Raw genomic sequence first — 15,435 nt, 5'->3', positions numbered from 1 at the left:
GCGTGGTCAACGTGGTCAAGGAACGACTTCCATCGGACGTGGACTGTACGTGGAGAGACTGACAGCTGGGTCCACGGCCGCAGCAAGGAAGTGCCTCCTTATTACGCGGAAAATAATGATTCCTCCACCTGACAGCTGGGACCCACCGGACGGGCCACTGTATTTCGTGAAAAAAAATGTTTCCCCCTGACTGCTGGGACCCACCAGCTACATTTTCGCATGCAAGGAAGTGCGTCCAGGCAAAAAAAACATTCGCCCCCTGACTGTTGGGACCCACCAGCTACATCTTCGTAGACAAGGAAGTGCCTGACAGCCGGGACCCACCTGGTCGAAGCGTACGTAGCGTTGTCATTCTGGTCGCGAACGTGTACGTACATACTGGTCGATGTAGAGGCGCGCACGTGTCGTAGTAGAGGCACGCACGTAGCATTTACACGTACGTACAGCGGCCAGGGTGCAAGAAAGAAAATACGGCCATGTATGTGTACATACGGGCGGGGTCTCGAACAACTACTCGTGCATACGTACGGCCAGGGCTCGTGTACATGGCTGGGTCGGAACGGAGAAACAGCGTCGTCGTCGTGTTCATGGGGAGGCAACGGAATGCGCCGTGTTCATGGGGAGGCAACGGAATGTGTCGTGTTCATCGGGAGGGCTTGGACGGAATAGGCGATGGAAACGAGGCCTGGCGTACCGTAGAACGGAGGAAACGGCCTTGTGTTCGACCGGCCACGTTCGAAACGGGATCCTGTTCATCGGGAGGGGTCTGGCGTAGCGCAAAACGGAGGAAACAGACCTCCTATGATCGAAACGGGGGTCCTGTTGATCGGGAGTGGTGTGGCATACCGCAAAACGGAGGAAACGGACTTGTGTTGGAGCGCTACGGTCGAAACGGGGGTCCTGTTCATCGGGAGGGGTGTGGCGTACCGCAAAACGGGACTCCACGGGATATTGTTCATCTCCATCGTCGACCTCCTCCAGCCTCCACGGGCTCCTGTTCATCCAGCCTCCACGGGCTCCTGTTCATCCAGCCTCCACCGCGCGCTACTCCACCGGCTACTGTTCAACCACCCCTCCACCGTCTACTGTTCATCCAGCCCTCCACACCACGGGGTCCTGTTCAACCACCCCTCCACGGGCACCCCTCCACCGTCTACTGTTCATCCAGCCCTCCACACCACGGGGTCCTGTTCATCCACCCCTCCACGGACACCCCTCCACCGTCTACTGTTCATCCAGCCCTCCACCACACCACGGGGTCCTGTTCATCTAGAGGCAATGCCACCGCTCACTATTCATCCAACCCCCCTCCCCCGCAACGCTCACTGTTCATCCCATCGATCGGCTTCAGATAGCAGCAGTAGCGAAGGAATCGCTCGATTGGGTTCAGTTAACAGCCATCGATCGATCTCTCGGGTTCAGTAACGCGTAGCTTGCAGTGCAATCGCTTGGGTTCAGTTAGAGCCCAACGCCTCGCTCGGGTTCAGTTAGAGCCAACGCCTCGCACACACGCGCGTACGTGTACGAGAGAAACGCGCATCGCTCGGCCCCCGACCTCCCACCGTAACTGGGAACTTCCCGAAATTTTCCTCCCCCTCGCTTCTACCACGGTTTTTTCCATCATGGACGGCCCAAAGAATGTCATGCAGCTGCGTCTCCGGCCCGCCCAGGACGAAAAGCCCATTTTCTGTCATGATTTTTTGTCATAGAAGTAGGAGCCCACCACATCTATGATGATACCGAGTTTTGTCACAATTATCGTCATAAAAGTGTCATATGTATGACAGAAAAAAAATTCATTCGGCCCAAAATGTCACGGATGTGTCTTTTTTGTAGTGGGTGTTACAATCATTACTATGTAATATAGATTATTGACTCTAGTGCAAGTGGGAGACTGAAGGAAATATGCCCTAGAGGCAATAATAAATTTTTTATTTATATTTCCTTATATCATGATAAAAGTTTATTATTCATGCTAGAATTGTATTAACCGGAAACTTAGTACATGTGTGAATACATAGACAAAATAGAGTGTCCCTAGTATGCCTCTACTTGACTAGCTCGTTAATCAAAGATGGTTAAGTTTCCTGACCATAGACATGTGTTGTCATTTGATGAACGGGATCACATCATTAGAGAATTATGTGATGGACAAGACCCATCCGTTACCTTAGCATAATGATCTTTAAGTTTTATTGCTATTGCTTTCTTCATGACTTGTACATATTCCTCTAACTATTAGATTATGCAACTCCCGAATACCGGAGGAACACCTTGTGTGCTATCAAATGTCACAACGTAATTGGGTGATTATAAAGATGCTCTACAGGTGTCTCCGAAGGTGTTTGTTGGGTTGGCATAAATCAAGATTAGGATTTGTCACTCCGAGTATCGGAGAGGTATCTCTGGCCCTCTCGGTAATACACATCACTAAAAGCCTTGCAAGCAATGTGACTAATGAGTTAGTTATGGGATGATGTATTACGAAACGAGTAAAGAGACATGCCGGTAACGAGATTGAACTAGGTATGATGATACCGACGATCGAATCTCAGACTCCGAACAATATTCGGTAATCACATACAAGTCTTCCTAATAACCCTAGCGTCATTGAACCTTAAGTGTGTAGACCCTACGGGTTCGGGAACCATGCAGACATGACCGAGACAACTCTCCGGCCAATAACCAACAGCGGGATCTGGATACCCATGTTGGCTCCCACATGTTCCACGATGATCTCATCGGATGAACCACGATGTCGAGGATTCAAGCAATCCCGTATACAATTCCCTTTGTCAATCGGTATGTTACTTGCCCGAGATTCGATCGTCGGTATCCCAATACCTCGTTCAATCTCGTTACCGGCAAGTCACTTTACTCGTTCCGTAACACATCATCCCATGACCAACCCTTAGTCACATTGAGCTCATTACGATGATGTCTTACCGAGTGGGCCCAGAGATACCTCTCCATCATACGGAGTGACAAATCCCAGTCTCGATTTGTGCCAACCCAACGAACACTTTCGGAGATACCCGTAGTGCACCTTTATAGTCACCCAGTTACGTTGTGATGTTTGGCACACCCAAAGTATTCCTACAGTATCCGGGAGTTGCACAATCTCATGGTCTAAGGAAAAGATACTTGACATTAGAAAAGCTTTAGCAGATGAACTACACGATCTTGCGCTATGCTTAGGATTGGGTCTTGTCCATCAAAACATTCTCCTAATGATGTGATCCCGTTATCAATGACATCCAATGTCCATGGTCAGGAAACTGTAACCATCTATTGATCAACGAGCTAGTCAACTAGAGGCTCACTAGGGACATGTTGTGGTCTATGTATTCACGCATGTATTACGATTTCCGGATAACACAATTATAGCATGAACAATAGACAATTATCATGAACAAGGAAATATAATAATAACCATTTTATTATTGCCTCTAGGGCATATTTCCAACAGATGACACCTGTGTGCTCTTTCCAGCTCTTGTTCATGAGGACATTGTGCATGTCTTCTTCACCTGCAATTTTAGCCATAGGGTATGGAATTACCTTAGCATTCATTGGGTGTCCCTACCAACCATGACCACATATCAGATGGCTGCTACCACTAGAAGGGACTTTGGAAGGCCTTTATTTACAGAGGTTGTGTTCATGGTTGCTTCGAACATTTGGATTATAAAAAATGCAAAGGTGTTCATAAATGAAACACCATTGTTCAAGACCTGGACGCACGACTTTATGCATGGCATAACTCTCCTCACACATAGGATTAATTGTAAATACAAGGACATTTTCCTTACTTGGATTTCCTCTTTACCATAACTACGTAGGTGGTAGGTAGTTTAACACTGCAAGTTATCTTTCTTATGTTCCCTGTGTAGTTGTAACTACTTGTATTCTCTGTATTATGTTTTAATAAATAGACTTGCAGTACATAGTCAAAAAAATGGCCTTAGGCCTACGATAGGCATGTGGCGCCCCATGTGGGCCCTGTGGGGGCCACTAGGGGTGGTCATCTCATGACGTCCTTTCACAACTTTCTTCCACCAATAAAATTCCAGATTTTTTGGATGACTCCGGAACCCATTCTAAGACTCTCGAAAACTTTCCATATAACTGGAACATACTATACCCTTCCGGAATTCCGGGAACCCTTTTGGAACCATCCAAAACACTTTCAGAACTATCCAATACTCTATCAGCACTCTTTTAACTCATTTCTCATTTTTCCAATAAGCGGGACTAAAACCCATTAAGCGTGTGATCCTACAAGTTTGAAAATAAACGGACATGACCTAGAACACTTTTTAGTCAATAGTTAACAGCGGGATCTGGACACCCTTATTAACTCCCGCATATTCACGAAGTTCTTGAGCGAACCTTTGTTTACAACTACCATTAGCTTTGCTCTGCGATACATTTACAAAACCCGAGGTGAGATTATCGGTGTCCATGTGATCAACTCCTTGATCACTATACTTGTTATCCTCGTTACCTTTTTGTTCTCTTTAATCTTGTTCGTGTTTCGGTATCCCATGATCATCATCACAAGTGTCTGACGAGACGATAATGATACTGTAACACTGAGTGAGCCCAGAGAATATCTCTCTATCGTGAGAGGAGCAAATCCCAATCTTGAACTGTTGATCCCGAGACATACGTTTTCGGTATATCCGCAAGTCACCTGTATTCACATCTAGTTACAGAGTGACATTCGGTAACCCCAAAGTAGCCATATGTTATGTTGACATACTATATTCTCATGCTCCAATGAACTAAGAAAACGTTAACATGTCATATGAAAACAATGGTAACATCTCTCAGCATTTAATAACTTGGGTCTATCCAAAACCATTGTTTTGGTAACAATGTGTTCTCGTTATTGATAGCATCCTTGATCTAATAACAATGCTCATGTCAGGAAAAGAAGACACCATCAATACATGAGCTAGTCTTAGAGGCGTGACTAAGGATCATATTGGTGTTCATGTTTCCACACATGCATCGGGTTTTCTTCCGAATCTCATATTCGACAACCAATATAACTGTAGCACCGAAACATAAACTTAATTATGAACATGAAATAACATAATAACATTTTATTATTGTCTCTAGGACATATTTTCAACATCTCAGTCATATAATAAAGATAAAAGATGAAAGCCACGTAGACATGGACCTGACAAAAATGAAAAGATAACAGAACGCTAGCCTTTGCACAAAGGAGCACCAACCAAGAAAGAAAATTACAGTCAAGACCGAAGAATTCCCTGAGCTTGACTCCAACACCCGTCGATTGCCTCTGGCACCACCACAACAATCACCAAAGAAAAATGTGAATGGTCACCTCTTCATCCGAGTTTGACGCTGCTCCATTGTTGATACAACTTTTCAGACCATCAAAGTAGCTTACTAATGGCGAAACCATTGACGTTGAAAGAATGTAGACGGAGAAGCACCCTGGACATGCCATTAATCTCCAGATCTGGCACCCCTACTCAACTGAAAGCGTCGGAGGAGGAAACTATACCCGTCAGCCATCAACCACAAAACCCAGCACATGATCAACCACATTCTTGATGCCGCCGACGCAGACAACTATTTGCATCTGCTTCTGGACTACCTCCCAACAGTGGCCAGCGCTGGAGCAAACACTGACGCAACGACGGAACCCTAGGACACAGGTCCACCACAAGAATGTCGTCACCCCCACGCCATCCCCGTTTGAACAAGCTAATTCCCAAATCCTTCACCGGCCATAGAGCAGAAAGCCTCATCAAGGACGATCTGGAGCTCCTTTATTCGACGCCGTTATCGGCGTTGCCAAAGGCAAAACATTGAACAGTCCAAAAACCTGAGCTACTAGGGCACTAAAATCAATAGCTACACGATCCGTGCGCGGGGATCCAATGACCCTCATGACTGACAAGAGTAAGATTGTCGGCGGAGGGGAGCCGCCAAAGGACGGCACAAGAAGAGAGGGCACCATCTAAACCCATGGGCATATGCACCAACTTTTCAAAAAAATGCATTTTAAGCATGTTTTGAAATGTCAAAAAAAACAAAAGAAAACAACACCCATACATGTTCGGAAATGTGTGTACGCGGTACAATTTTATGAAAAAATGTCTTTTTGTTTTGCCTCAGCAAAAAACGCAAATTGCAGTGCTTCTAAATAGTGTCCCACGGCATATTTTTTGTCGTTTTTGCACAGGCCATAAAAAAGTTATTTTTCCGTGAAACTTTATGCACGCACATAGAACACTCGTGCAATTTTTTTCAGATTTTTTTAAATTTAGAAATGTGTTTTTTAAAATGGGTTTATCCGGATTCATCCATGCACTTCTCGGCACAAGAAATCTAACCTCTCCTCGCAAGATCGCTTTTTTTCCGGAAAGAAAGAAAACAAGCCAGATGACACGCTACTATAAAACTAAACACGAAGCATCACTTTTTTTGCAGGCAATAGTGAGAGCTTTATTCAAACAAAAGCATTCGCTGGATCGTCAGCCAGCAGGCTACTCACCAGGAAGCTAGGGGTCTCTTTCAGCCAACTTTCAGTCATACTCAGTGTGCAAGCACGCTTGGCACAGAGATGAGCTGGGTAGTTTGCTGACCGGATTACATGAAGAAAATCAACATAAGAAAAAGCAGTAGCTAGCTCTCCTATCTCATAAAACAACGGTGCCACAATCACGAAGGAGTTGTGACGATTCTTCCAGAGTTCCACGTCCTCCAGACAATCGGTTTCGATGATCACCTCCTGAAATCCTCTGAGGTTCGCAAAGCGCACGCCTTCCCGTACAGACATGGCTTCAGCTATAAGGGGGTCCGTGACACCCACAAGGGGTTTGCTCCATGCTCCCAAGAGGCGACCAACTGATCGCGCCACCCCCCCTGCTCCACCATTGCCGCCATCCAGATGAATTGCTGTGTCGGTGTTTATTTTGATGATCGTTCCATCAGGGGGCCGCCACCCATAACCTGGCAAGATTTTTAGGTCTGGCCGAAGTATATCCAAGATCGCTAGATCTTCTTTAATGCGTCTCACAGAAGTAGACGGGTCAAGTTTCTCCTGATCATGTGTGAGACGATTCCGAGAGTGCCAGATCGCCCACATCACTGTGACTATGATCGCTCGCTTCTTCTCTGAGAAAAGTTGGTCACATAAAATGTCATGAGACCAAGTGCTTGGGTGTAGCTTCGGTAGAGAGAAATCAAGTAACTGTTGAGCTTGCACCCAGAATTGCTTTGCATGCGAACAGTGAATGAGTGCGTGAGCTAAATCCTCATCCATGGCCATGCAGATTTTGCATCTTCCGAGCTCCTGAATATGGCGCTGCTTCAAGGTACATTCCACCGGAATAATGCCTCTCAAGACTCGCCAGTAGAAGTCCCGAACTTTAGGCATCACATTGAGTTTCCATAAGGCACGCCATAGCTCTGCGTTGTCAGTTGAAGACCCGATACCAGTCCCTTCTTCGAGAGCAAAACGCTCTTTTTTGTTCACTAGAGACCGGTACGCTGATTTGACTGTGTAGATGCCAGATTTTTCATGTGCCCATGCCATAAAATCATCACCACCCCCGGCACAAAGGTATGTTCAGAATAGCTTGTGCATCGGGGCTGATAAACAGCTCATGTACTAACTCCGTCTTCCATGTCTAGTTGTCAGTGTCGATCAGCTCACTAACCAACTGAACAAAAGCATTTTGAGGTCTCAGCATGGGAGTCATAGATACTGTCGAAGGAATCCATCGGTCCTCCCATATGGATATGGTTGAACCGGTGCCCACGCGTTTGATAAGGCCAGCATCGAGGGCCTCTCGACCGGCAACGATGGCTCGCCAAGTAGCAGATGCGGCTTTTGGTACTGTGGCGAGCTGAAACTCACAATCTGGGAAGTAACGGCCCTTCAAAACCCGAGCGCATAGAGTGTTGAGGTTAGTCATAAAGCGCTATCCGTGCTTCCCCAAAAGAGCTAGGTTGAACATGCGGAGATCACGAAAGCCCATTCCACCTTTGCATTTCGGTGTAGCTAGTTTATCCCATGATATCCAATGCATAGACCGCCCATCAATGGAACTGCTCAAAAGAACTTTGCCATACCTGATGTCAGAGTCTTACATACTTTCTTGATCAGGAGAAAACACGACATGCTGAAGGTAGGAATTGCTTGGATTACGGATTTTAGGAGCGCTTCTCTCGCAGCACAAGCTAGTAGTCGCTCCGACCATCCCTGCATGTGCGCGCGCGCTCTTTCAACCATATAAACGAAAGTGTCACTGGTGATCCTGCCTGTTGCTGTGGGCAGGCCAAGATAGCGCTAGCCAAAAAACACGAAGCATCACTGTGGCCCCTAATCACTAAGGTGGTGGTGTACCACGAGTCAAACTGTGCCACGTGGTAAAAAATAGACACCTAATCTAGCCGTGTTTTTTTACGGGTATCTAGCCGTGTTTATCACTTTGTGAAATCACCGACTAAATTGCGCGCACCGGACAAGTCACCGTGAACGAATTTTACTCTTTTCTGTTGTTGAGAAAACCAATACGTACCTTTTGGCGTAGCGGCATTTCCACGCGGCGTCGCCTGCGGAGTCCCGAAGCTTCTCGACCCGCCGGCCTTACCTCTCTGCCCCGCAGCTACTTCAGCCGAAAACCTCGGAACATTTGTCCATCTTGATTGATTGATTTCTTCGATCGCCACCTGCCAGTTGAGTTCTCCGTCAGTTTCTCCCGTCTCCGCCGCGCTTGCCCCCGCCCGAATCTCTCGGCAGCTTTTCCCGTCGTTCTACAGGCGGTGGCAAGTTTTTTTCGCGATTAGAAATCCGCGGTTCGTCCTCCTTCCACCTCTGTTTTGTGCCGCAGGCACAGATAAAATTTGCACCTTTTGTGAATCGCGATGAGGGGCTGATTGTATCCAGCGTTTCTGTTCTGGAGTTCGTTTCATCTACGCCATGGAGCGTTACAGATACCGTGAAATCTTATTCTCGAGCAGAGAAAACCTTGGTAGTGCGTAGTGGCGTTCCAAGATTGGGCAAATTTCCCTCCGAATGGTGACCATTGAGATCGGTTTTGGCCTTTTGGGTATCATGCTCATGTGAGATTTGGATTAGGTTTTAACAAGGTGTTCTGTCCAACTGTCCAGAGTCTGTTGAACAATTCTGAAGTTTTTACTAGCACTAATTCCTGTAGTGAGAAGATAGACGACGGAAGCTGAGGTCGCACTCTGATTCTGATAGTTGTATTATCTATTCTGTAGTTAAATCGGCAAAATCTGGTAGACATATAATATTCTGGAAATACATGAGTATGAAATTTGTCTTCCTGCTTTCTTTCCTGTCAATTACTTAGGCGGCAATTTTATTTTCTTCTATTGCTATACCAGCTTGTGCTTCTAATGCTTATCTGCACCATTCTAGCTAGTAGTAGTATGTTTTGCATAAAAGAACATCTACATATTCATGTATAGGCTGTATGACCTTTATTTTATTTTATTTAACTGCAGAAACAATGGGCAGGCGCAACAGCTGCACCATTTATGTAGGCAATCTCCCTGGGGACATTCGTGAGAGGGAGGTTGAGGATCTCTTTTACAAGGTAAATATTCAATTTTGTGTAATGATTCTTGCACTAGCTTTTCTTGTGGCTTTGGCAATTATGTAAAGATAATTGGCTATAGCACAAACTGATGAAGTTCTTGACCATTTTTCAGTTTAACTTGTACATAGTAAGGAAACTAGTATGATATAGGTTGCACCTCATGTACATCGCATTGTAAGGAATTAAAACAGATTTATTCATGCCTTAATTTTGTGTATCATTATGCAGTATGGCTGTATTGTCGATATTGACTTGAAGATTCCTCCAAGGCCTCCTGGTTACGCTTTTGTTGAGGTCAGTATTCTGTCATGGTCATGTAGAGGTTTATACTCAGAATTCATGATAGAAGCCTCATTGTTCTTATTTTGGCATTAAACTTACTCTCTTAACTAAGTTTTCATTTCTTATATAACTAATTATTGGATGCTAACAAAGAATGATCTTCTTTAGTTTGAGGATCCCCGTGATGCTGATGATGCAATTTATGGCCGTGATGGGTATGACTTTGACGGCTGCAGGCTGCGGGTATGCATGTACTGCGTGTTGCCTTTTTTGGTTCAAAGCAAAGACTGCTTTCTTGTGCCTGTTGTTTGAGAAGTTCATCTCTCAGGTGGAATTAGCTCATGGTGGAAGAGCTCAATCTTACTCGTATGATCGCCCAAGCAGCTTTAGCAATGGACGCCGTGGAGGTGTTTCTAGGCGCTCTGAGTTCCGAGGTTTGTACTTCTGTCTTGTTAATGAGTTGATTGATATGTCCGGATGGGAATTCTCATTTTTCTTTTCTTGTTGTGAGCCACACAGTTATGGTTGATGGTTTACCTTCGTCAGCGTCATGGCAAGATCTCAAGGTACAGGAATTGTGCACAACTTATGTTTATACATTTTGAGTTTGGTGTCCATTGAGTTTGGTTGACGATGTCTGTTCTTCTTTATTTACTTACATTGCTTAAGTTACTTATTCAGGACCATATGCGCCGGGCTGGCGATGTCTGTTTTTCTGATGTATACCGCGAGGGCGGAGGTTAGTGACAATGCTTCCAATTATATCGACATTATAGCAGTGTGCGCACTAGAAATTTGAGGAGCTAATTGCTCGGCTCAGCTGCCTGAATTGTAATTGCACTGTCCTTTGGAAATCAGAATCACGGTTTAGCATGATGCATTCCCTATTGATGACAATTGTATTTTGTTTGTGTTGCAGCAACCGTTGGAGTTGTGGATTATACAAACTACGATGACATGAAATATGCGGTAGGTTGTCATATCATCTCTACACTCCGCTTTTTTTTAGTGATAAAGTTCTTGTGAAACTATTCTCTATCATCGATTGCTGTTGGAGAGGATCTGCTAAGAGGGCACCTTGGGGATGTGTGGTTTGTTCTTGTTTTAGTTGGTATATACCTCTCTTATCACTGCAATTTTGCAGATTAGGAAGCTCGATGATACAGAGTTCAGAAATGCATTTTCAAGGGCATATATCAGGGTATGGGTTTACTTCTTTTTCACTGATAGTTCAACAGTAGTTAAGATGGCATCTGCATGTCCATTTGATTTTACACTAGCATGAATCTGTTGTTATTTTATTATAGGTGAGGCAGTATGATGCTAGATCAAGAAGCAGGAGCCGTAGCCTCTCTTACTTAAGAAGTCGCAGCTATAGCAGGTATCTTAAATTTCTTTCATTCGTATTTACACCAAGTTTCATGACAAGTACTTATATTTGAGTGCATTGTTCCTTAGATCTGTCTCTCGATCACCCTTACCTGTGGATGAAAGGTTTGTCATTCTGTATATATAAATAGCTGCAAGTTTTTCTGTTAGTAGTACCAGTGATTTCGCTTTTGGAAGAAATAGGAACAAATTTGATCTTGATATACAACGTGATACACCTGAAAGGATCGAATTACTTGAACTCCGTTTTTGCATGCATGTCATTTCTTTGGTTACAAAAACAGAAATAGGTCTTCGAATGGTTGTTTTGATGTACTACCTCTGTTTCTAAATATAAGATGTTTTGGCAGTTTAAATTGAAATGCCAAAACGACTTATATTTGGGAACAGAGAGGGTATCTCTGCTTCTCCTCAAGATTATATAGCTAGTTTGTTTAAATCTTGTAGAGAATCTATCTCTTTTCACTGTTAGCTCGGACTCCATCGTTTTTCTATGTTCCAATGAATGACGAAACATGCAGAGCTGGCTAGTTAACCTTGCGGCATTTAAGGTTTTCTTTTGTTTTTCCTAGATCTGGCCATGCGGCGATCTGGGGACTGCTTCCATAGAAAATTGGATGCGTTGAGTTCAGCATGATGGTTTGGAACTATGGATAGTAGAGCTGGATTATCAGCATGTATGGCCAGTGAGCAACAAGTCCTAGCAGCAAGATGGTCCTGATAGTAAGGATATGTGGAGTGGGTCTTGTGGTATTCTTTAAATGATATTAATTCTTGGCTTAAATTTCATATAATCACTAAAAGGCCCTTGTTTTCATTAAACTTTAAGTTTTGAGTTAGTTAATCTTGCATTCTACTGTAGAGAAGATGAATGGGAAATGTTGTTTGTCAATCATTTTCTGGGGCAAGTTTGCTAAGAGGTTGGCATTTTTTTTTTGCGGGAGCTAAGAGGTTAGCATTAACAACTGGATAGAGAAGGATGAAGGGCAAATGGTTTTATGGGGCAAGTGTACATGCAAAGAGGTTGGCATGACAAATGCGGATGTATGTCTTGGTTACTTTCTATGTTCAGTTTCATATTCAGTAGTCACATCTGATGATAGGTATAAAGAGCCAAATGCATAAATATGCACTGTGATATCGCTCTCGTATAATCTACTTAGCCTGTTATATTCCATAGAGGATGGGTATGGTTGTCAGGTTGGTTTTGGTGTTAATTTTGGATTACACAACACTTCTGAGTAATGAACTTGGTTTCTGAAACATTTTGCAGGTCACTGTCAAGATCTCGGTCTCCTGTTTCTTCGGTAAATCTCGACAATCTGTTGGCAGAATCTTTACTCGAGCCACTTGTTCGAAGAAGCTAATGGAACTCTTTTGCAGGTTTCTGGAAAATCCGTGAGCAGAAGCCCTCGGAGCAGGAGCTTATCCCGCTCTGCATCTCCTGTAATACAGAGCACTCTCTCGCCTCTTTCTGAGAAATCGCTTATGATTAGCTTGTGCTAATATGGTGTCTGTTCTGGCAGGTGAGGTCGGATTGATCTTGGGCGCACCTGGAAGCAGTGAGTGACTACTTCAGGATCGCAGTTTGCGTCGTAGGTGGTTGCATATGCTTTATCATGTTCTGCACAACGCTATGTTTGCGAGACTGGAGCATTGCGCTTATCATGATGCCTGCCTGTCTACTTGTTATGTGCTATGTTCTCAGATTTAGAGTTGTATATTCAGAGGAGACCTGTACCTTTTCTTGAATGACTTGGAGATTGATCTGCAGTTTGTGGTAACTTGAATTCAGAGGAGACCTGCACTTGTGGCAATGTGTTATGTTGTCACATTATGTTTTTCCGTAACTCTTATGTTTGTAATAAGCACGGCTGGCATAGCCGCATTATGTTTTTCAACCCCAGGTGGTTGTCATCGAGGCCTGGGGCCGATCTCGAGCTCGTTGCCATGCCGTGCACCCATTCCACTGGTGTCCGAGGTGCTGCTATGGTCGCCAACCCTGGCCGCCGAGTGCCCACATACGTAGGCGATCGAGGTTGTCTCTTCGTGCGATCTTCGGTGGGATGGGCTCTTGTTGGTGCATTGTTTTTGACTGACCAACTCCCTCTGAACCGACAGACTGATATGCTCGTATTTCAGCTAAGAGCACAAATTTTTTGTTGGAAAGAATTCCTGAGCCATAGCCATACAGAGCAAGCAAATGGCAAGGTGAAAGCTAGCCTATGTCCCGATTATTACATCGTTGACATTGCCATACTACATTGCTTGCACGGGTTGCTGTCTTGTTTCCATTTCTTCTGTGAGCTTGCTCTGCATCAGCATCAGTTTCTTTGCACGCGGGCTGGGATTGGAAAAGCGGTTGAATGACAAGACAGACAGCCCACGACGGCACCACCCCACCAAGGGGTTATCATCATAAAATAACGCTGATCGGAAGAAATTTTAAAACAACTGCAGATGTTTTAGCAACACCGAAAAATAATGTTATCAGCGCGTCTAGACAGAACACGCGGATGTGCCGTGCCTGTGATGGGTTGTAGGGCACGTTTCTGCTCTAGCCCTCTAGTCTAGCCCTATAACCAGTGCATGCACCCGTCGGTAGTATAGTTTTATTCTATCTTGATAGTTTTTTAAGTTCCAAGTAGGTTGATGTGCATTGTAGGCTTTGTAGCCGTATGCTCGTCGAGTTCACAAGGCATTTTGGATGTTAGGCTTGGAGTACCACTTGTCTTGTGTTAGCTTAACAAAGCGAGCGTGGCTTGCAAAACAAAGTTTGCGCCGACAAAAACGAACGCGGCAGAGGTAGCAAGCTTAGCTTTTAAAGAGAGACTACTGCACTGCACATGAGTGGCAAGCCGGAAGCACCCAGACATGACGAGCCTACATTGCTTGCACTGCACTGTGATCAAAAGCACGGGCACTAATAGGCAGCAGGAACACTTACACAACTAGACAAGAGGCGCAGTACAAACTGTGACGGTGCGGTGCGACAACGTACACGTAGGCCCTATACGGCTGGCTGGCTGGCTCACTTGTCGGCCTTAACTCCCTTCACGAGGAAAATATGACGCCCAGCCAGGAGAAGAGAACCCTAACCCTGCGCTGTGCCTGTGATCAATGGGTTCCTGTCATTCCACTGTGGAGTGTGGGCCGTACCTCGGCTCAGATGATTAAGGTTGTCACGTACGTGCTTTACGCTGTTGCTCGCCCCCTCTTGCCATCATCGGTCGCTGATACACTGTTGGAGATCACTGATGGCATAGTACGTACTAGCAGTACGCACACTGTAACGTAATAGGTGAGCGACGGTACACATGTCCACGGTGCTTCCGGTGAGATGCATCTGGCAGGCAGAGAGAGCATAGGCTCCACCCCAAAGTCTACGCTTAATACAGGAGTATGTGTATGTAGCTGTCCAGTGCTTGAATGTTGAATCTCGTCGTCCCAAAACTGAGCTTATGGCGATGGTTACAAGTCAAGTCAGAGCATGCGTGCTTCAGCCAACGAGACGACTTTGACAGACCGGCCTGGAAACCAGCCGAGCTCAGCTCCTCTGGTCAAAATACAGGGAAACAGCGACGCATTGTTTAGGAAGCTTTATGACACAAGTGATTCGCGAACCGATCCACGCAACAGAAAAGGCGCCTAGCTTCCCGTTAACTAGTGGCCGCTGCCTGCTGATACCAGCGTCAGCGTGGGCAGATTTATAAGACCCCATTAGCTCGTCCGTGATCAGTGTTCACACCTGTGGAAAATAATCTTCACATGCGTGCAGGTAGAGATGAGATGATACAACAAAAACAAATGGCGCGGCAGGGCTGCAGGGGGCTCCTCCCCTCCAACCCCAACCACCCGCACCCGGTCAAAAGGCCTTGGTGTCCTAAACAAACCAAATCGCGGGCGGGCTAAATATGCGCCTAATGATACCGTCTACCGACGATGGCGGAAAGAGCCCACGTTTTCTATCTCGTTCTTCCGGCCAGCCGGCCAGCCTTCACATGCGTTGATCGCCCTACCACTTTAGCTTACATATATTGGTGTATTTGTACTGCACGCTTAACCACTGCCACGTCAGCGCCCCTGCCTGCAGCTGGGTCGATTTGTTACCAAGCAAAACGCTCAGGTGGATCGCGTGGATGTGAAT

At 45.4% G+C, this 15,435-nt stretch overlaps 1 protein-coding gene across 12 annotated transcripts; it reads left to right on the top strand.

The window, feature by feature from the left end:
* Positions 1–8,591: 8,591 nt before the first annotated feature.
* Positions 8,592–13,189, top strand: LOC119268751 (serine/arginine-rich-splicing factor SR34-like). 12 transcript variants are annotated; one of them, XR_005133282.1, is made up of 16 exons: positions 8,592–8,847; positions 9,523–9,614; positions 9,846–9,911; positions 10,068–10,142; positions 10,228–10,333; positions 10,419–10,465; positions 10,581–10,638; positions 10,819–10,868; positions 11,044–11,100; positions 11,207–11,280; positions 11,358–11,393; positions 11,861–12,011; positions 12,238–12,332; positions 12,562–12,595; positions 12,672–12,734; positions 12,815–13,189. XR_005133282.1 is itself a non-coding variant. In XM_037550448.1 (14 exons), exons 2-14 carry the CDS (start codon positions 9,528–9,530, stop codon positions 12,827–12,829), a joined length of 768 nt encoding a protein of 255 aa, XP_037406345.1. In that variant the 5' UTR covers positions 8,593–8,847; positions 9,523–9,527; the 3' UTR covers positions 12,830–13,189. The 12 variants fall into 12 exon arrangements, 3 of the variants coding, with proteins under 3 accessions (XP_037406345.1, XP_037406347.1, XP_037406346.1); XR_005133281.1 differs by having other exon boundaries at positions 11,861–12,038; XR_005133280.1 differs by lacking the exon at positions 12,238–12,332.
* Positions 13,190–15,435: the final 2,246 nt, after the last annotated feature.

Source organism: Triticum dicoccoides, chromosome 3A (genome assembly GCF_002162155.2).
Source record: "Triticum dicoccoides isolate Atlit2015 ecotype Zavitan chromosome 3A, WEW_v2.0, whole genome shotgun sequence".
Taxonomy (NCBI): Eukaryota; Viridiplantae; Streptophyta; class Magnoliopsida; order Poales; family Poaceae; genus Triticum; species Triticum dicoccoides.
The sequence above is the reverse complement of the archived record's forward strand: the minus strand, read 5'-3'. Positions and strand labels throughout refer to the sequence as shown.